We start from the raw sequence: 21,623 nt of genomic DNA, 5'->3' as shown, positions 1-21,623 counted from the left end.
TTCCGCCGTTTCTCCGCGACTGAGAAAATTTTCTGGAAAAATAGCTCCGCGTTCGAATTGGAGCGCGGGCGGTTCGTCCGACGTTTCGACTTCGAACACGCGTCGTCCTCGGCGCGCGGTAATACGCGGTAGCAGCAACAACGGCACACGGATCGCGCGAGAAAACGCCGTTGTAGTTTCTACCATTCCCACGCCCACTAACCGCAACGAACGAACCTCCTAAGGCTGCCTAAGGCCTTATAACATCGCTTCCATGATCGTAGAACCCAACCTGACACGACCCCCGCGACTCCGCTAGCTATATCGAAGCGAGATCCGAAAAGAATATGAAATCGGCCGTCGTCGAAAATCGTCAAGTCTCAACCGAACCGAGTTCCGGTTTCTCGATTATCGAAAAGCGAGAATTTTTCGATCGCTGCTTCCTGAAAGAAAAAAAAAAAAAAAACAAAACCATCGTCGGAGTCGTCGGCCGATTCCATCGGATCCACGTTGTCGAAGATCGCCAAAAAAAAATTCTCAAGCTCGTCAAAATTTAGATCGACGTTGGAAAACGGTGGACGACGGTGTCGCTCCGTTGTGCAGGTACGCGTTTTACGGTATAAGTACAGGCGAGTTAGGTAAGGTCAGAAACTCGGTAACAGCGCTGCGAATAACGTGCAAACTTTCCACCAACACTGTTATACGCCTACGGCCTTTATTCGGTGTATTTGCACAACTATCTTACTATATATGGACCTAACGATGACGTCTTCTGTACGTACTTCACCGCGGTAATCTCCTAACAGATTACATAGAAAAACCTCAAGGTGTAGCAAAATCGTGCTCGGTTATCGTCGTACCCACTCTACGCGTACGTACGTACGTACCTTCGTGTAAACTCAACCGCCCACGTCGGTATCGGGACGTCCGATATCGGAGGCTAACGATCCAGAAATCGATAAAACAAAATCGGAATCCAGTTGCTCCGAACTCTTTTTTTTTTTCCTCATTTTCTCTCACTACGCACCGGAGCACGATTATTTCGTACGATCTGAAAATGGACGAAATAAAGCGAGGGGAATTTTTATGCAACGCGAGAAATTCTCCGAGTCGACGACGAGAATGGCGGTGCGGCAGAACGCTCCCTTATACCGTGAGTGCAAACGCATGCTTTTACTGATAAGCGTGAAGAGATTTCGAGCAACGGATTTCTGATCCTGACGCAGGCTATTTTAATATCGCCGGACACACCCGTACTCTCGTGCGTCGTTACCTCGCGTAACGTTCGCGAAATTTATGAGGAAATTATCGTCGATGTTAGAGGACAGAAAATTCTTGCTTATTTTTTTTTTTCTAGGACCTTCAAACCCTCAGAAGCATTTTTTGGTCGAGGGGCAAAAGTCACCCCTGTGATCCGTTCGACGTTTTCGTTTTTTACTTTGGTAAGATTTGGAAGGAATTGAGACACAGTCTCGATGCGAGGACCGCGACGACGGGGTGTCCGGTCGGATCGATCGGTTTGGAAAAAAAAAAAAAAATAATCCGGGCGTGGCCGACTCGATGCGCGGCTCTTCTCCACGAGGACTCGGAGCGCGCGAGGGACGAAAACTCGTCCGATTCGGATCTTAATAAACCCGAATCTCAACGCCTTAATCCTCTCGGTGTCTCGCTGCCGTTGCAGCCTCGGATGCGGATGCGACGGCACCCGGGTGATCGAGCGACTCTGGTACGAGGGAAAAGGGAAGGGGAATTTCACGGTAATTAGTTGACGTTATTTTCAAAGACCGCGCGTTTCACATCGCGTTCTACCGGCGTTGAAATTTCCTCCTTCTTTCTTTCTTTCTTTCTTTCCCCCTCTTTTTTTTTTTTTCTTTTTTCTTTTTCGTATATGACGCCTGCGAGATTATCATATATAATAATTGTGTAACGGAGCGCGAGGAGAATCGATTCGTCTTTCACGTGAATATATTTGTGGAAAGAAAAGCAAAAAAAAAATAAAATAGAAATATAAGATAAATCTTCGGAGGGTATTAATAAGTCTCACAGCGACGCCATTGCCCGATAAATCAACTGTACGCACGAGGCAAATGCGCGGTAATTAATATTCTCTCGAATTTTTGCATCACGTGTGATGTACCTGAATTCCTATTGGGATACGTAAGACGATTCCGATGATCTTGAGATCGATGATCGAACGCACTTTGTAGTCACGTTCGAATTGCACGAGACTTGGTGCTATTTCGATGGCGGTGGATCGGTAAAAAATCGGTTTGGGACCCAATTCAACCTGCGGTTCCAGAAAACTTAAATTTCGAACCAAATCGAGCGATCTCGAATGATCAATCCAGTCGGTAAAGGAGAGGAGAGATCGTTGTTTCTATTTTTCGATCGTTGGTAAAATAGTCGGGTCTTAATTAAGGATCATTTGTAGCGCGATCTATCTTCTGACTTTCATTAAGAATCGTTACCAGTAACCGGTAATGAAAATCATCCAAAAAAAATTACGAACAAAGGAGGACAAATTTTTGTACACCCTATCAATTGAAAATCTTCGTCTCATCAGACCACGGAAACTTGAAACGATTTTGTTCGTTAATTTTTTTCCCAATAAAAAAACCCTCTCGATCGATTGAATTGAATTTTTTTAAATTATTTATTCAATTACAGGTTTATATAATAACGTATAGGATATAACGTAAAACATTCCTACTATTACATATTCCTGAAATAATTGTGATTTTTTCTTCTCGTTTTTGGAGGCAGATGACGATGTTCAAAATAACACATTAAAGTTTTTATTACAATCGAACTGCAACTGCGTTTCACAATACCACAAATAATGATTATTTTATACCTAGATATTCGCTAATTTAATAATATAAAATAGTTTGATAATTAATTAATTAATTCTTTTAGTTTTTCTCGGTACGATTCGATGGTTGGCACGTCGATATCGTGTCGAAGAGAAATCGGAAGGATGAAAAAATAGAAAAAGATAAAGGGACATTCGTCGAGAAGTAAAAATTAAGAAAATTAAAAATGACGTCTCGTCGGTCTGTAGCTGCGCAAATTCTGCGCGTGACGATCGTTGTATGCGTGCCTCGTCGAATCGTAAGGTTGATCATGTTAATTTCTATATATTTACAAGATACATAATTATACTGGTTAAATATCTACAATCTGAGGCTCCGCCGCGTCGCGACGGCGGTAAACCTCCAGCGGATATGTTTCCTTGGATATCATCAACACGACAATTAAATAATCGGTGTATCATCTTATAACGATAAATGTTTACATAATCGAACGAGAGGGACGAAACCTGTATCTATTTCTCTCTCATTTTCATCCGGCGTTTTTCCATATATATTTACAAATAATTTTAACAGATAACGTTACAAATGTATAGTCTCGCGGTTTCTTCTTCTTTTTTTATTTCATTATACTTTCCGCGAGCGCGGAGAATAATCAGAGGACGAAAAAATATTCCGTACGTTGTGCAAAACAATTAAACTTTAACGATCATTAAAGTTATTGAGATTCTATATTTTTATACTTTTATAAATTATTATAAAATATATCTGTATATATATTTTTTTTGCTTTTCTTATCATATACACGCGGCTTTAATTATATTTTGTTTCAATTAATTGAGCTCATCGCGTGTTTGTTGAATACATGCTAGAGAAAAAAAAAAAAACTCAGAAAAAAACAAAATCGTGAAATAACAATTAAATCACTCCGTAGCATCGTTATAATTATGAAAAACTAAAAGACATGAGAAAACAAAACAAAAAAACTAAGTGTTACATCTCTTTTTATCCTAACTATCGTAAAAAAATCTCAATAGTTTTTCCTACATTAGAAAATTCGTTATTCATAAATTTCGTGCTTGTCAATCACACGTAATCGCAGCACGGTAATGTAACTAATTATTGTCATAATAATTGCTGGAGCTACAGGTAATAATTGAAACTATGGATAAATATTCCTTATTCCGAAGCGCATCAACTCCGATTGCTTTTTACGCCGTAATTATTATTCACTACGCGTTTCATAGTATATAATGAATTGCCGTTGACGCGATATAATTATTGATCTATATTTTTCATTCGACTAAATTTGTTTTTTTTTTTTCTCTCTCAATAAATATACGTCTCTTTTTTCTTCGTTCTATTATAATAAAATTGCTGATGCCACCGCCGCTGCTAAACTTTCTCAATACATAAATAATATATGGCAAAATTATATATATATATATGTTTAAATATATTTTCTTCCATTATATCACCCAGACTTTCGTAAATTATATTTTCGCTACGAATACTACTACTACTATTTCTACCACTGATAATAATAATAATAATAATAATAATAATAATAACAACATGGTATATGGTAAATTGAAAAATATATTTACAAAAAGGTATGTGAGACATGTGTAGATTTTTTTTCTTTTTCATTCATATATGCATTATATTCATCTAGACTCAATTATGTGCATTTGATTTCAAGTCCGTTGTCCTTACTTTTTTTTGCATTTTTCTTTTTCTTTTTGTGTATTTATACCTGTAAACCAGACTCCGGGCGTTCAATCATCGTCTCGGTAATTGGAAAAAAGTAACGATAATCACGACAACGATGAAAATAAAAGAGTAATTTCATGTCATCAATTATTTGTATGTATTTCATCACGGTTACGCACGCTCGAATCGCGTAGGTATGGATACCTACTGTAAGATGGCTACTTTATTTTACTTTGTTTTTATTTGTCATTCGCTATAAAATCCATATCACATAATATACCACCGATATCAGAGACAGGCGTTCAGAGTCGATAGTCACAAAAATTTATTTACACGCGATTATTAATTAACAAATGAAAACAAACAAAAAAAAAAAAAAAAAATAATAATTCGTCAGTTTTTTTTATAAAAAATTATATATCTTATTAAAATTTATGTATGTACCTATATATCGCTAGACTCATTTGCAAAAATAATAACAATTATCATCATCACCGTATAACTGTGAATAATAATTTAATTCAGTGAACGAAGAACAGAATCGATTTGAAAATTAATCAATCAGTTAACTAATTCAACAATAATTGCAAGTATTAATTTTTCCTATTACTCGTAAAAGAATAAAACCCGGTCAGACGTAGACTTCGCCTCTTTTACTACCGGGCACCGCGGTCGTCGCGGTGGAATCTGACGGTGACGCGGAACTCGACGTGTTGACGTTACCGTTGTTCGAACTGGTGCTCGTCTTCCTCGGCAACTCGGGCGGCGGTTTCGGCGGTTCTCTGCTGAAACTTCCGGCCCGATGACGCACCTCCGGTTGCACCGGCAGCAAACGATCGGCCGCCACCGGACTCACCTGCGAAGCGTACGAGTGCAGGTGAAGCCCCCTGACGTTGTCGCGGTGCTGCATCCCAGGCGAATGGGGCAACGACATGCTCCTGTCCTCGCGGGGCTGGGGTATCGGAGGACCCGGCAGAGACGCCGAGCGTCGTCCTCTGGCGTCCCGAGGAGCCTCCACGTTCACGGAGGGCAGGGGACCCGTCACTATGTAGCCGCTCAATTTTTCGGGACTCATGAGGATCGGCGAACGATCCGAGTAACCGTCGAAGACCGGCGAGCTGCCGTGACTCGTCGGAGGACTTCGACGCTCGCCGCCTATCAACGGCGTGGATCTGTCCTCGTGGCCGGTGACGCTGCCGCTTCTGCTGCTGCCCGATTCTTCCTCGCTGGAGTTCACCTCGGTCAGGGTCGCCTGTACGTTGGACTGCTGCAAATTGACCCCCCGCATGGGCGACGAGGTGGTCGTGACGAAGCCGAGCTGCGTCAATTGACTGACCGTGACGGGGGTCAAGGTGACGGGGGCCACCAGGCCCGCGCTGGTCAGCGTCGGGGATAGGACCGCCTGAGCCAGGGCGGCGGTGCCCGGCTTACCTCCCGTTGGACTCCCCTCGGTCTCCTGGATCGGCGAGAGCACCACCTGGACCACAGGCAGGTCCGTCGGGTACTGACCGTTGGCCGGCAATTGGTGCATCACTCCGACTACACCCGCTCCAATGTTCACCGCGTTACTGGCGGACAGAGCGAGACGCTGCTCGCGGTCCACCACCTCCTTCGTAACGTCCGGCGTAGGGATGCGCGGACGATTCTTCAAGGATACTGGAATCGAGTTCAATTTCGTCAGGGTTCCTACAATGCCGAAGGGATAACGAGGGTTTTAGGTGAGGCGACGAATTTTCGGAGTCCGGGGAATCATCACGAAGGATATTTACCTTGACGTCCCATACGCTGACTTCGAACGCTCTTTCGGCCCACGATACGGTCGTACAGGGACATTTTTTGGTTCGGATTAGCCGCTTGGGGAAGACCTCCGGCTTCGGGGCTGCTGTAAACGCTGTTGTGCCGATTGCGGGAGAAGAATCCTCCGCCGCTGCTGTAAGTGGTGGAGGAACTCCTGACCGATCCCATCCTGGTTATCTGTCTTTGGAGCCAATTTTTTCGCCTCTCTACCAACGGCGTGTCGACGCTCTCCTGATAATCGAATATGGAAAAGTGGATTAGCATGTTATTTTGCATTTCTGGCGGTTTTCACTTTTGCCACCACGGATTCTAAGAGACTCGTCAAGAAAACTTTCGACGCCACGGAGCGTGGAATTCGTGATGTCGGCGCCGATTCCGTACACCCGACACCGGAATCTTACGCTATCCTCGAACTTTGGACCGATCGATTTGAATAATTATTAACTCGATAATCCGTTTCACATAATTTCGATCTCCGATATCCGTTAGAGACGAGAATTGGCACTCACGTAGTCGGCGTACATGTCGTCCTGATGATTCTTGCGATGCTGATTGTGGCTGTGAACCTGCGTACCCAGAAGAACGTTCGCGTAAAGAGCGTCGCTCTCCTTCACCTTGTAGTGTTCAGCCGAACCTTTCGGTTCTTCCCGTCTGTATTGCTCGCTGGCAACTGTGTACGGAAGATCCTTCGGGATCACCTCGTCCCAATACTGATCCTTCAATAGCTCGGGATGCTCCTCGTGCATTTCGTCGACGATCATGTAACCGGCCTGAAGAAAAATATGAGGAAAATAAAAACTGAGGAACCGAGGAAGATCGAGTTTCGATGCCGATTAGAAACGTCGAGATCCTGCGATTATTTTTGGCATTTTTAGAAAAAATTCACGCGCTCTTCCCGATATAGCGTCGCATTCCTTCGTTATCGCTGCGTTTGATTTATAGGCGATGAAAATGTATCGACTCCTCCGGCCTCAATGTGTAACATATATACTTACACATATTCGCCGGGCGTAATACGTATATAATGTATATAACCAGTTTGCTTACGATCTCTGCGCGAAAGATTGTCGGCAAGGCCACCGGAAATGAAGGACGCCGCGTGCCCGTCGCATGCATACGGGGATACCGTCTTTCGTTCATTAATAGAAGTGAATAAAAAAAAGATTGGAAGAAACAAAAAAAAAAAAAAGAAAAAAAAAAAATCGATTATCGGAAAGGAACGAATTATTGTAAACCGATTTCGCGTGCGCGCGTCGACGATATCCCGTACCGCACTCGTTAATTATATCCGCATACGCAAAACCTCGAAGGGGGTTTTTTTTTTTTCTATTTTTTATTTTTATTTGTTTTTCTCTTCTTCTTTCGGTTTCTCATTCACGTGGTTAACGAACAACTCGGCGATGGTACGGGAACCGTCGTTGGTTTTATTCCAGAAGCTTTGGCGTCGTTGGGTTTTTGCGAGACGTAGCGAGAGCAAAGATAGGATTCGCTTGCGCGTATCGATGCCGATTATCCGGGCCTTTGTACGCTCGCTAATTACCAATTAACATTTCGCGTACGAAACGACGACCGGCGCAAGCCGTAAACTTCCGGTTATAAAACAGAGACGGCGATGTTAAAACCCGCAACTATATTTAGTCGTGTAAAGGTTTCGTCGTCGTGATATTTTGCCCGACGACGCGTAGCCCCGATTTTCCGACGGAATTATACAATGCGATACGAGCGGTTACGACGCTTACCTTGATATGCCGATCTATTAACCAGTTCAATTCTATGTCATCGTCGTCCTCACCGAACGGGTTTATCAGGACTTCGGCGACCTTCAGCCAGCCAACGTAGAAGCAAAACTGTCGAAGAAAATAGAAAAATGTACAATCGGATTTTCGTCGAGTGATGGAAATTTTTCGTTGCTTCAAAAATGAATTTTTACCTGCAGGGCGGTGAAAAAGGGGAAATACATGTCGGGCTCCTCGTATTTTCCGCTGCCACCTTCGGCCCTCGGAATAAATTGGCGACCGAGAAGTGCCGAGAAGAAGTAGGCGTAGAGCGATAACGTCACCACCTGGATGCGGAGGAAACAATATCGTTAGTCAATTTTCCGAGATCGATCGAACTTCCGAAGAGGGAAGAAAAAAGAAATTCAATTTTTTCGTCGAAAAATGATTTAAGCTCGCTGACGGAACAGTTCGTCGGAATAAACCGCATTCCGCGGACGATATGAATTAATTATAAACGTCGCACGGTGAAAGTCAAGAGGTTGACGGTGTGTCATTCGATTCGTTTCAATTCTCACTGTCCGAGGTGTTTGTTACCCTCGTCTGCGAGTCTGCACGTGAATTTTTTACCTCTCAAGTTTTTTGTTTTTCAAATGAAACTTCGTTTTGTTTCTCCTTTTTTCTCATCGCGATCACCTTTGGACGGAAGCAGCTCGACCGGTCAGATACGCTTCAGCGGCGATGGAAGTTTATTAATTAATAAAATCTATCGACTTCTGGTTTTATTACCGGATATAAGCGGACCAACGCGTCCTCGGAGACGCCTTCGTACACGTTATTATCGACAATTATCCGTTTTTTTTTCCCTTCTTATCCGCCTTCTGTCTTCTTCTTCCTATATTTTTCTCGGATCACGCGATCGGTCCATGAAGAAAAGTTCCGTCGTTCGTACGGAATACTTTTTACGCGAGGTCGAAGGCCTCGCGGGTAATTAGAAGCGAGGCGAACCTTGACCTTGAGGTAGAAAGACGGATCTTGAAAGAATCGTCTTTTCTTCAACTCAGACGCACTTTGTCCGTCTTCCGTTGACGACAAATATTGTACTTATGCAGTCGCCGTTAACTTAAAAACCGTAACTAAATTCGCTTACGTGCCGAAAGTTTCTCGGAACTTTCGTATATACGTACGCGGACCTTCCGCATGAACTGATAATCTCAAGGACTTCGAAGAAGCCGAACGGGTAAAACGCGAAGAAGGATAAAAATTGAAAACGGTCTCTTTTTTTTCCTTTTTTTTTTTTTTTACCACCGCCAGAAAATAATTCTGCGTACGAATTTTAAAACAGCGGTTGGCACCCGCGATGTGGACGTTTTTTGGTTTTCAACAGTTGACAAAGAAAGAGGTGCCAAAAAAAAAAAAAAAAAGCAAAAATGTAGAATTGAAACGAATAAAACTGGATGCGAATCGCGGGTCAGAATGCCCTCGAATCTCCGTTACCTGTTATCGATCAATTTATAAGTAGATCGATCGTGCGACGATCGCGTACAATTTTCAAGGCCATCAGGAACCGGTAGATCGTTTCTACCGTACGAGTTGTCACGTGACAGTGGAAAAATAAGTCTCGACGACTTAAAACCCGTGGGAGTATAATTCAGATCGCGCAAATATCTGTTATGTAAAATTGTTTTTCGCTTATATTTATCGTCAGCGTAACGTTAAAAGCGATCTTCGACTCGTCTACGATAGAAAAGAAAAGAGAAAAAAATGCACCACACGCGTCTGGAGAAAAATCATTTTCACGCCCATCGATGATTAAAAATCGGCGGTTTTCCGGATTCGGAAAATCGCTTCGGTGTATCGCCGACTCGATCCCAACTGTCAATAATATCTCCACAGTTCATTTATAGAACATCGAAGTATCTCGTTACACCAACGCGTGTCGCGATTACCTTACTCCTCATCGCGATAACTTTACACGGCGTTTTACTGGGCAAACAACCGTTTGCATCACCGCGAATGCCGGATTCGTTTTTTTTTTATTTATTTATTTTTGATCGTTCATCTCAAACTTTTTACCAAACGATTCGATCATCGACGAGGCAACGATCCGTCTTCTTCCTTGTTTTTCATTTTGTAAAAGTTCCCAGTGCCAGCCCATAAATTTCCAGACAACTCTGAGTCACAATTAGCATTGTCATAGTTAACTTCCCTGTCACTGATATTATGGAGTTAATGGACGATTTGAGCCGTAGAAGGAAGCTAGGCGTAGCTAATGTAAGTATAAATCAGTGGCCAATAATCGTTCATTAATTCACTCAAATCAAATAACTACGTCGTGTTCGGCGTAATGTAATTGTGCCGCGTTGCGGAATTATTTGCCGATGTAAAAATTATCGCCGATCTACCGATGTCCGTCGTCGGTGCACGGCGTAAACAAAAATTAAAATTAACTCCTCGTATCCTCGTTACACGGCATCCCGTAATCGAGAGAGAGAGAGAGGCGCATTCCGCGCGCTGTGTGAAAATCTCCGTTGAAAAAAAAAATCATTTGCATCGTATTTCTTTTCGTTGTTTTTTTTTTCTTTTCTCGCATCCATTCTATTTTCTATAAAACGGAGCCGTTGACACCGAGCCAAAGGTATCCGAGGACCTCGAGGAATGCCGGGTAGAGCTTAACGCGTCCCCGTGTTTGTATATGTACGTATACCTTATAAACCGCAACGCGAATATAGAGGAGTTTTGCGGGATGAATTTCTTCAGGAAGACTTCGACTTCTGTACGCGCGCGGGTCGCGCGCAATTCTACGATGTAATAATATACATGGACACCACCGTATAGAAGCATTACAGTTGCGCCTACAGCATAAGAGCGAACACGATCACGTTCGTTTCTCTACACTAGCTGAACGTTGCACGTGACTTCCTCCGCGGGTGTTGCGAGTGGGGCGCGTAGGTACTAAAAGGTGTGGACACTTGTAGCGAGCCCTGATCACCTGCGGGAATCTTATTCTATAATTACATCGCGTACGCGGTCAGCATGTCGCTTATCGTGTTCAAATGTTGCAGCTACACGCTGCAGGTTTTGTATCCCGATTACCCGGGCTGTGACTCGGTGCTTTTTTTTCGTTTTTTTTTTTTTTCTCAAGGGTTGAAACACCCTCTTTCGAAGACTCGAAGAAATTTTTTACAATTCGGAATCGGAGGATGGATAATCATTTTTTTTTTTTGCAGAAACAATTAAATTAATTTGCATCTAATTAGAGAATTTCTGTTGTCGGATGATGAGCAATTTATTTAATTCCGCAGCGGCGCATGACACACGCCTCGTGCATCGTGTGTTACGTAACTTCGCTCTTGCCGTTGTAATTGAAGATGAAAAAATATAGAAAAGAGTTACCACCTTACTGACTGACGTCTTTCCGGGAATTGTGTGATATTCAAATACCGAGCGTTGTGCAGATTTACAAAATTTTATATCCTTCTTTATTTTTTCATTATTCCTTTTTTTTTGGTTTCAATTGAATTTCAGCGACTCACCTGAGTGTAGACCAGAGGTACGCAGACGGTGTCGTAACCAATCAGGGCACCGAGTCTCTTCCTGATATCGCTCAATTCGACCAGTAGGGTTTGAACGACCTGATCACTGGTTATCAGAGCCTCTTTTCTCGCTCGATTTATTATATTCGTCGCCCACACCAACGGCATCCAGTACTTCGACATCGCTGCCTTTTTGTTCATCATCTCGAAAATCTTCTTTTCAGATTCCATCATGAGACCTGGAACAAAAAAAAAAAATGTCGAGGGATGATTTTCTCGTTCTTTTCGTCTCTTTGAGATACAAAAAAAAAAAAAAAAAATAAATCTTCTCGTCGAAAATAACGAGGATATCGTAAGATCGATTTTCATTCGTTCGGCTGAAAATCCTAGAGTGAAAAAGAATCGGTAACTTGGCGCGAACAAAGTGGAGGGTTGTGATCCGCGAGACGATCGGATCTGGCTGCTAAACGTCTAGACTAAAACCGCATCGCTTACGCTCGACGCCTCCGGAGCGAGCCGATACGGATGGAACACGGTTTAGAAAGTTCACTGAATTTATGCTAACTTCATGCATTTTATTATACACCTAAATCAAGATCTAACATCTGTAATATATTATACATGTACACGTAAAGCGATTCCGCGTGTCTTGTTATTATAAACTCTTGATTTCTATCGCGACTATCCACGGAGAACTTTTGTTTTCAATTCTTTTTTCTCTTCTGGTATCCTTTTGAACGAAAATTCAAATTTTCCCGCATCGTTCAACGTTCGTACGTTCGAAACTTCTACTCCAGACGTAAATTGTTGTTTAGAATCGTGTTAACAACAGACGTAAATATAATTTTCATGTCTGTACACTATATGTGTAATTACTTAATTAAAATTTACGTTACACTCGTAATTATATTATTTTACTGTAACAACTTCATTCGCAATTTAATTACGGTACTCGCCTGGGTGTTATTCTAAAATAAACTACGTACGGTATGAGTAAAAAAAAAAAAAAAAAAAGAACGAAAAAAATTCTAAACGGTGGTTAGGCTGTGAGATCTTTTACATCCAGGATCTCGTCCGTGGGTTCGAATTTTGATTATTTTTTTGTTTTTTTGTCTCCTGAACCGTATCGGCATTAGATCAACATTCGAGCAAATGTTCTGCAACTTATCGGCCAGACGTAATAACGGGACGTTCCTTTTTAGCTGTTAGTTTTTAGCTTGCAGCGATCGCGGTTTTTATTGCCTCTTTTTATGCGAAGCTGATTGGAGGAACATGCGCGTGTATAAAATCGCTCGTACATTCGATGTTGGCAAAATAGAGGAGGTTGTAAAAAAAAAAAAAATAAGATTGAAATAAAAATTTAGCGAATTACTTTCGGATTACGTCGTATTAATTCATACGCTGCTGCACGAATTGAGCTACGTGAATTTGGTAGCGTGCAGATGTGTAGATTCATCGTACGAACAAATTATACAGATAAAGTATGTTCGCGATCTTGTGATTTTTTTTTTTCTGCCCAGTCGGTGGCGGTAATCATCGTAATTATTCTCGGCAGTTGGTTCCTCCTTTTTTTTTCTTCTCAATAAATTTTTGTTCTTTTGGTTTTCAATGATTCGGCGATCCGAAGGAATTACACCCCAGGGGCCATTTCAAACTTCCTCTTTCTTTTTTCAGCTTTCCCCGTCGCAGATCCTGCCGCAGAAGCGAGTCTGATTTTTTTCTACCGTCGTAACGTACAATTTATTACGTAATTTGAAAATAATTTTTTCCTTTTTTTTTTTTTTAGAATTATTTATGCGTGCAGTTTATCAGATTAGAAACTTCGTCGTAAAAATTCATCACCCACGAACTCTCTTCTCTCATCGATGTCTTCGATTTTTTCCCTCTCCCGATTTTATTTTCATCAATTGGTTAATTATTTATTTTCTGTTCAATCACGATATTTGCACGTTGTTCCGACACTCGCAGAAGCTCGTTACATATCTGTAGAAAGTGATATTTTATTATTGTAATTGTTAACCATTGTCATTTGAATCAGATATAGGCGCGGGGGCAGTATGTGTGAGGTATAGGTCTCAGCTGCCGCGGATCGTGAAATTCTCGAATGGACAACTGAGTCAAGGAAAAACATTTCCGCAGTTTCGTTGTGTTCGAATCGATTGGCAATCTCCACCGATCGATCGATCGTATACGTGTCCAGCCTAATATTGCACATCGGTAGGAAGTCCTTGAAATTTCCGTCAGGTATATTTAAAAAAGGAAGTAGTAATCGTCGAGCCGTTTTCGCATCCCCGCTGATATCTCACGTCGGAGGAGAAAAATGAAATAATTATTGTCGTGCGACGGAACAACGGCGAGAATGAGCGATTTTTTTTTTTTTAGAATATCGTAGCTCGACGACGCTATTTTTCATTGAATTTTAATTGTTTTTACACCTGCGATATCTCGCTGTATTGACCGCTGTGACAAAAGCTTGTAATTGATTTCCACATCGTCAGAATCTTACAGGTTTGACCAGCTCGATCATTCCGCTGCCGCAGTCGCGGACTTTTATCTCTTTTTTTTTTTCTCTCTTTGGATTCCTTCGTTTTTTCTTTTTTTTTTTTCTTTATTCTTATTTTATTTTGTCTTTTTTGTACCGCGCTCTCCTCAGTTATCCGCCTTTTGCTGTGACCGTGACGACGAAGCGGCTGTACGAAGGCGTTTCAGCAACGCGCAAGCATTGCAAAGATCTATTGAAAAAATTTTTGCTACGTACATAAGGTAGACGCATAAAACAATCAGCACCGTACCTTTACCTACCCATATAATGACGGCGAATGATCATCATCCTACCTCCGGTAAATTCCACGACGTTTTACCGAGAATCTTAAAATATATTACACATTTATTTATCATTGATATAACTCACGGTAGCTAATACTCGCTCCGACTTCGAGCGCGTCGAAGCATTTTAATTACCGAACTCTGAAAATTTGATTGAAAAATTATTTTTCATGAAGGTTTCGATTGAATTTGATCTAAATCTTTTCTAAATTAATCGTGTATCAACAAGCTGCGTATCGGACATCGGGATACAAATGTCAAGGACTCGTTGAATTTGAATTTTCAGACCAGATCCTGTTCGGTCGTACGATTACAGCCCGTTTTTTTGCGCCCGATAGGCGAAGTCAGTTGAATTCCGATCGATGCAGAGAAAAAATTCATTTGATTAAAAAAGTGGATGAATAATTTTCTAGCGCTAATTACGGCATTGTGGTAGACGCATGCGAACGGTGTGCAGCTGTAGTCGACGGAAATTCGCAGTTGTACGTATTTTAACGTGTCGTCTGCTTATTGAAAAAATAAATGTACCTACGTGTAACGCGTGTAATACGTCAATGCAAATAACTTATCTTGCAACAGCTGCAAAAGCCTGCTCAATGATAAGTCTTCATTAGACACAGGTAGAAAGAAAAAGGAAGAAAGAGAAGGAAATAAAGAGGGAGAAGAAGATTATTCTCGCAAATAATTCGTCTCTGGGAAATTGATTTTTTTCTCCATTTCATCAAACGTTCATTATCACAATCGCTGTCTATAGAAAATCTATTATCTTTACCACCTGGAGAACAAAAAAAAGAATCGCAGTCGCGATTGCGATTGATTGATGAGAATGCGATGCAACTTTTAATTTTTATACTCTTGCGATTCGGAAGATGATTCTTTTTTTTTTTATTTCGTCTTCTAGCGCAGGAGTCTGTGAGATAGTCATTAGCATAAATAAATATGATTAACGGTACTCTCGAGTAATAAATTAGCGCGACGATTTACCGTGTTATAAAATACTTCTGTCAAATTATCCTCAGGAAATTCTGTTCATTACGCTATTAAATTGATTCGTTCGTAGCGTTCGTATAAATTATCTACCGATGACGCGAATTTGTAATAAAAAAAAAAAAAAAAATCCAATAAATCCCGTCAAGAAAGTGAGAGTTTTCTTCTCGTCGCGAAGTTTGCCGAATCTGCGGCGAATATTTATCGTCCTCGCACAGGTGTCCGAGATAATTACACGTCACATACGTGATACCGAGTAGGTGAATATCTTTGGGTGGAAAAAAAATTGTTTGTCGATCGAATTCCTCTATCGCGGTCAAAATAATAATTACGCGCTCGGAGCGGGTGAATATTATAATTATTTTATCGCTGTAGTTTGGTTGAAAAATTCCAAGAGAATCGGGGTTAACCCATTCGGTATACCCGATGCCCGTATTATAATACCACGTAAAATATCTCGCTTATGAAAATATTTTCAAAAAGTTTCAAAGTATACGAAAAACGAAAACATCGAAATTAAATCATACCGCACGCGTTGTCGAGATTCTAAAAATTTGAATATCGTTTTGCGAGTTGAATTCAAATTTTGCCTAATTTTTTCCCGAGTCTGCGAAATTTGCGAGTTCAGATAGGTCGTATACGGTTTTTTTTTAGTTTCACGGACGGCCCGAATTTGGGCACCCTCTCGTGTCTCGCGTGGCCGAGAGGAGGATAGAAAAATTATTGGGAGGAAAAGTGACGTCAATTTCAGCTCAATTTTCAAGCCTCGATTCATTCCTCGCGTTCTTTCATTCTCATTGATTCCTCGGCGAGTTCACCTGACGAGAATCGATCCTGACGGGTTTTTTTTTTTTTTTTTTTTTATTATTTTCAACGACTCCAAGTGCCGACTTTGGATCGAGATCAATCCGAGGCGAACACTAGGAGGTCGGCGCCCAGGCGCCGCGTCTACGCGCCTCGTCCGTCCCAACGGACTTTTCATTTTTCCTTTTTCTTTTTTTGTTTTTTTCATCACATATATACCTTCCCACATACCAGAAACGTTTCCTTAGACGCGTCGCGAACCTGAGGCTCGCTATCGTTAAATTGTAACAATTATCAGTCACTGTTCCCGATTTTTTCTTTCTCAATTTCTCAATTTCACAACGAACATCGCGGATTCAAAACAGAATTCCAGTTCCGCGAAAACTTGAAGGACCACGTTATAATCCTTCGAGCGTCCTGTTGTTGCGACGGATTAGTCGAGTCTAGTACGCACATAGCTGAAAAGGTAATTCCAAATTCTGGCACAGGGATTTAGTTCGGCCAGTCCAACGTGAGCTACCATCGGGTTCGGATAGTGTCGGACGTAATTGCGTCTCTGTACACACGATAGGAAAGTGCGTAGAAATGGTCGAGAGCCGATACGAAGCGGTGTACTCGTTATCTGTGAGCCGGTTAAAATACGTGGGGAACCCTCATCTCGTGGGTCAATAGACGCAGGGATCCTTGCCCGCATGGCAAGGTCGTCGATGCAGAGAGTTTAAAAATACACCGTAGCAGCTTCGTGGTGGTACGTATAAACACATGTATGCATTCACTCTATACACACATCGTTTGCGAGGCAAGTTCGAAAAGTATTTCAAAGAAAACCAGTCCTTAATCGTTATAATATATGTATATACCGCGGAGAAAGAGGGAAGGAAAAAATAAAAGAATTTACAAAAAAAAAGAGAAGAAATTACAAAATTAAAAGAAAAAGACTCGTATATGTATATACGCCACACCACACGACGAGGAAGATGTACGCGCGTGTATTGCACGTGAAAAACGTGGGGCAGGAAGAAGAAGAAGACAGGGAACGGTCGTCATACGAGTGTACGCGTTTGCTACCTGTGTATACATATATTCAAATCTCTGAAATTCGTGCTCCGTTCGACGCCCTCGGCAAGGTCGCCGGTCAGGCCGCGAAGGCACTTAACCGCAAGAGGAGCGAAAACGAGCTACGAAAAAAAGGGAAATAATATCGCGTAGGATACGATTCGCTGCTTTATTCTCCTCTCCCGAACTCGCGAAGGTATACATATATAACGTCCAAGGGGATAGCCGTCCACCTACTCTATATGCAAATATACAAAAATCCTCCGGCAAAGAAACTAGATGATTTATATAGCTGGGAATTCTCGAACGTAAACCACATAACAATGACGATGATCCGGGAATACGGGCTTCTGCTCGCCGAACGTTCATTTTTTGTTACCTCAATATTTTTTTATTTAATTTTCTTCTTTTTTCTGTTTATCCCAACTCGTCTCGCGGGGTCGCACGGGGTCCCGGTTAGCATTTGCATTCCCTCTTGTGTTGTCACGGTGGGCTATGAAATTTAAGTTTTTTTTTTTTTTTGTGGAGAAAACGAGTAAAAACAAAAAGTCACATAAATTTGCATCTCTTCGTGATAAAAACCGCATTCGACGCGAGCGAAAAGCGAAAAAAAAAATCATTCGATTTTCTGCACGCGATATTACAATGGAACAGGCGAATCGACGTATGTGACGCGATTTCGAGCAATTTATTATTCAAACTAACTAAGCGAACGAACACCGTTTGATTTTTAAATTCTCTTATGAAGAGAACGTTAGACGATGGACTAATCGTTTTGTTATACTTGTACGGCATACCTAAGTTACAAACAAATTACATCAAGACACCGAAAAATTATCAATTAAATCGATCGGAAATAACCTCCCGCATCGATCGACTTTCTCGAACCCGCTATCAAATATCTATTCGAAATTTCTACGCCCCGTTGGAAAAATTTCGCAGGTAGCTGAATAACGCGAATGAAAAAAAAAAATGTTCCGAAAATCCAAACAGGCGGTGATTTGTTGGATGGAACCTTCTTTTTTCTTATTCGTTAATTTTTTTGATCGGCGAGTGAGTTGAATTCGGAAGAGACGGTCGCAGGACTCGGAGATACTTCGGCAGATTCTCGGCGTCGCGACGCAGGTGGAATCAAAATGGAGGAAAACTTGACCGGATGAGCTAGTGAAAAAATGGACCGAAAATATGTGACCCAGAATCTTGAGGCGCGATCCGGAAGCCGGTCTAACTGTTCAAGTCTTCGATCACGCGAGGAGTTCGGAAAAAACGGGCTGGAAATAGATCCAGGTAATTACTTTCTTACGATCAGGAGGCGCCCGAAGACCGGCTATATAGATATACTATTCGTGGGTAGACCAACTATTTCGAATAATCAAAGAGAAACTCTGCAACAATTTCATCTAAATATATATATAAATACACCCATCTCGATGCAGCACTTGATTCTAGGCTTACAGCTAAATAGGTGTACACGATAGCCGAGTCGATCGTTACGCTGCAAGGATCTACATGTAATTGACGCGGATTATTATAAACTCGTTTACAATTATTCGATCGATATGCCGCGGATAGTCGATCGAGATCGCTGTAAAATGAAAAGGACTTCGATCGCGCCGAGGACAACAGTCGAATGAAAAGAGATCGAGTTTCGTTTTTTCAGGTATTTTATATATCTGCCCTTAATTAATTGAAGAGAAAAAGTAATTTGGAGAAATTTTTACGACCCACTGCGACTCACGAAAAATAACAAATCTCTTTTTCTTTTTTTTTTCACATCACCGTCATCGTGTACAGTTAACAAAGAGAAACGGAAACTTTTTTTTTTTCCCAACGATGTCTAATGACGAGGGCGATCCGGAGATCAACGACGAAGAGGAAATATTAAGATTGTGGATAAAATTGACGAACAACGCGCGTGATTTCTCTTGTAAAATTTAGGTGAATTTCATACAACTCGCGGATGTCAAAGAGATAAATCGACCTAAAGGGGGACTAAATTTCTGACCTCGCATACATTATCGAACATCAATGCACGTTGCACCGTACATCCTACCCTCATCGTTGTCGTTGCAATCAACGTTTACAACCGCTGATATAAATGTACGGAATAATTACACCAGTCTCATTACCCGCATGTAGGTACGAGTCGCTCTGAAATGGTACGTAAAAATTCTGCTCCGCAGAATCCAGGGTGTGGTTGCCAATTTTTTCCTTCAATTTCCATCGGTTTTTCCTCTCGCTGCAGTTTTTGTCCTTTTTTTCTATTCGCGCTTTTACATTCGTCGACAGAATCGAACGTACAGCGCGTCGGGTTTGTGCATAAAATAAAGCGCACGCGCTTCTCGCACGGAAGATTATCCCGCGGGATGAGGTGAAAGAAAAAAAAACCGGCTAAAACATAAGAGACGAAGAGATTATGTGGCGCCGGCGCCGGCGTCTACGCCCCTACGTACTGTGTGCGTGTTTCGCTGCTGGCGTATCTTCGTGTCAGGAGCCTATCTCCTGTTCTTCGAGTTTTCTCGAGGCGCGACGCGCCGCCACGACGAGATGAAATGACCGGGATGCTGCGCAAGTATGTAGTACGTGTAACGCGTGAGAGAAAATTACTCTAGGTACCCCATAGGCTGTAGGCAACGTTTTTTTTTTTTTTCCCCGCAAAGCTTGAGCTATATATAGCCATAATATGCTCGATTTTCTTTTTAGTCTATTTGAAAATTGTTCCAGTTGAAAATCAGCTGTGATCTTGAGATGGCCGGCTCCACTGATTTCTGTTATTAACTCATCACTCGAACAATTTTCACGTTATGTTTCTCTCGGAGCTTTGCATGTAATTATCGAGGTGGAATGAAATTCGTTGGATAAAACTAGGCTGCAATTTAATAGATCCGTTTGATCCGGGGAGAATTTTGATCGTTACGCGGATAATAAAAAATCAAAATCTCGAGGAATTTCGATCGATTCGTAACCTATTTTTCTCGTTCGCTTCGCCCGTACGTTTCCTCCGATCGATGATGATAATTTGTAATGAGATCGATGAAAAAGAAAAACCGCTTTAATGAAATGCTCTAATTTCGATTATGCCGTGAGTCCGCGGTACCGTGTGCGATTCGTTAAAATACTCTTGGCGATATAATTGCGATCGATTGAATCGCGCGGTGAATCTTTGAAGTGATTCGAATTCCTGGATCTGTAGAATTTTAGATTCCCTTTATTAATTGACTTAATTAGGTTTCTTCGTAATCGTCTTACAAACCCAACTCTCGTCGTACATCATCGATCCGATGTGCACGGTCTACTTCTGTCTCTGATTTATTTATGTTTCTCACTTTTTTTTTTCCCTTCTAGCTGCAATTTCGTTCTTCTTTTTATTATGTTTTATTAATTTATTAATCTCATCCATAAATTTCATCGTGATCATTTCAACGAGATTTTTATCTCATACTTAATTGTAGCAGCTGCAGAGGTTATTCAATACTTGGCTACTACTATTAATGGAACTTTGAAACGTTTCTGTTCACGTGAAACTGTAATTGCGATCGTTGGATTTTCATTCTTCCTATAATTTGATCGATTGAAAATCAATCTGAATCAATTTTTTTTTTCTCATCGATTCTCCTCTCTTTCTTCAATCGCCAAGAAATATCCCAGCGATTTTTCGAACGCTGTATCATTTCTACAGCCACCGTGAGAAATATCTGGAGCATATGTTTCTCGATCGTTTGATGAAAATTGCCGATCGAAGCGGGTACCGGTACGGGTGTATAAAATATCTGAACCTCGACCGCGGAGAATGTAGCGATGAAATATCTTCCTTTGTCCGTGATCGCGTGTAATAAAATTCCGAGAGACTAACCGGACTTGCATCGCGTGACGTCAGGATTCACTTCGCCACATGCTTATTTAGTGCACGCAATTTTCTTTCTCGTCATTTTCCCGTCTTTCTTTTTCCACGCGACCTTCTCCCCGACCTTGCGATCATGGAATGGAATAAATATTTCGCCTTTCGTGGTAGCAAAATTTTCCCCACTCTTCTACGATTTTCTTATCACCCGACTCGTTGAGGGAAAATATTTTCAACTCACTCACCAACATCCACTATGTGCTGTAACGTTGGAAAACGACGTTTCACCCTCAAAGATATTCGTTGCAACGTTATAACGTACGCGAGAACCGCGTATCTCACGATGTTGCGACGCATCAGCCGACCCCTCTCATCCTGAAAAAATTTCAAAAATCAAGAAAACGTCATTCACCCCTGTCGTATAATTCAGGGTGCATGGAATTGGGAAAGTTTCATTGCATTTTGTTCGAAATTCTTCTTTATTTTTTTTTATTTTTACGGGTAGTGTGGATCTTTGGAAATGGAAACACGTGGAAGATTTAAAGTGGGCTGTTCACGT

At 41.5% G+C, this 21,623-nt stretch overlaps 2 protein-coding genes across 3 annotated transcripts in view; one reads left to right on the top strand and one right to left on the bottom strand.

Annotated features, from left to right (window-relative positions):
- Nucleotides 1-4,436: 4,436 nt before the first annotated feature.
- Nucleotides 4,437-21,623, bottom strand: part of LOC105684499 — a 41,394-nt gene continuing 24,207 nt past the window's right edge. Inside the window, exons 4-10 of one of the 2 annotated variants that reach the window (XM_048659564.1) lie at nt 21,310-21,439; nt 11,551-11,789; nt 8,230-8,361; nt 8,039-8,146; nt 6,809-7,069; nt 6,272-6,530; nt 4,437-6,188 (exon numbers count right to left, since the gene is read on the bottom strand). In XM_048659564.1, the coding sequence (XP_048515521.1) occupies nt 5,134-6,188; nt 6,272-6,530; nt 6,809-7,069; nt 8,039-8,146; nt 8,230-8,361; nt 11,551-11,789; nt 21,310-21,439 (2,184 nt within the window). In that variant the 3' untranslated portion in view covers nt 4,437-5,133. The remainder of the gene's footprint in view (nt 6,189-6,271; nt 6,531-6,808; nt 7,070-8,038; nt 8,147-8,229; nt 8,362-11,550; nt 11,790-21,309; nt 21,440-21,623) is intronic. The other variant, XM_048659565.1, reaches the window with a different exon arrangement.
- Nucleotides 16,780-21,623, top strand: part of LOC105691043 — a 149,187-nt gene continuing 144,343 nt past the window's right edge. The window contains exon 1 of the mRNA XM_048659568.1: nt 16,780-16,915. The gene's annotated coding sequence lies outside the window, so the exon portion shown is untranslated. The remainder of the gene's footprint in view (nt 16,916-21,623) is intronic.

The sequence above is a fragment of the Athalia rosae genome, chromosome 8 (genome assembly GCF_917208135.1).
Source record: "Athalia rosae chromosome 8, iyAthRosa1.1, whole genome shotgun sequence".
NCBI lineage: Eukaryota > Metazoa > Arthropoda > Insecta > Hymenoptera > Athaliidae > Athalia > Athalia rosae.
Note: the sequence above shows the minus strand (reverse complement) of the source record. Positions and strands in the feature narration are given on the sequence as shown.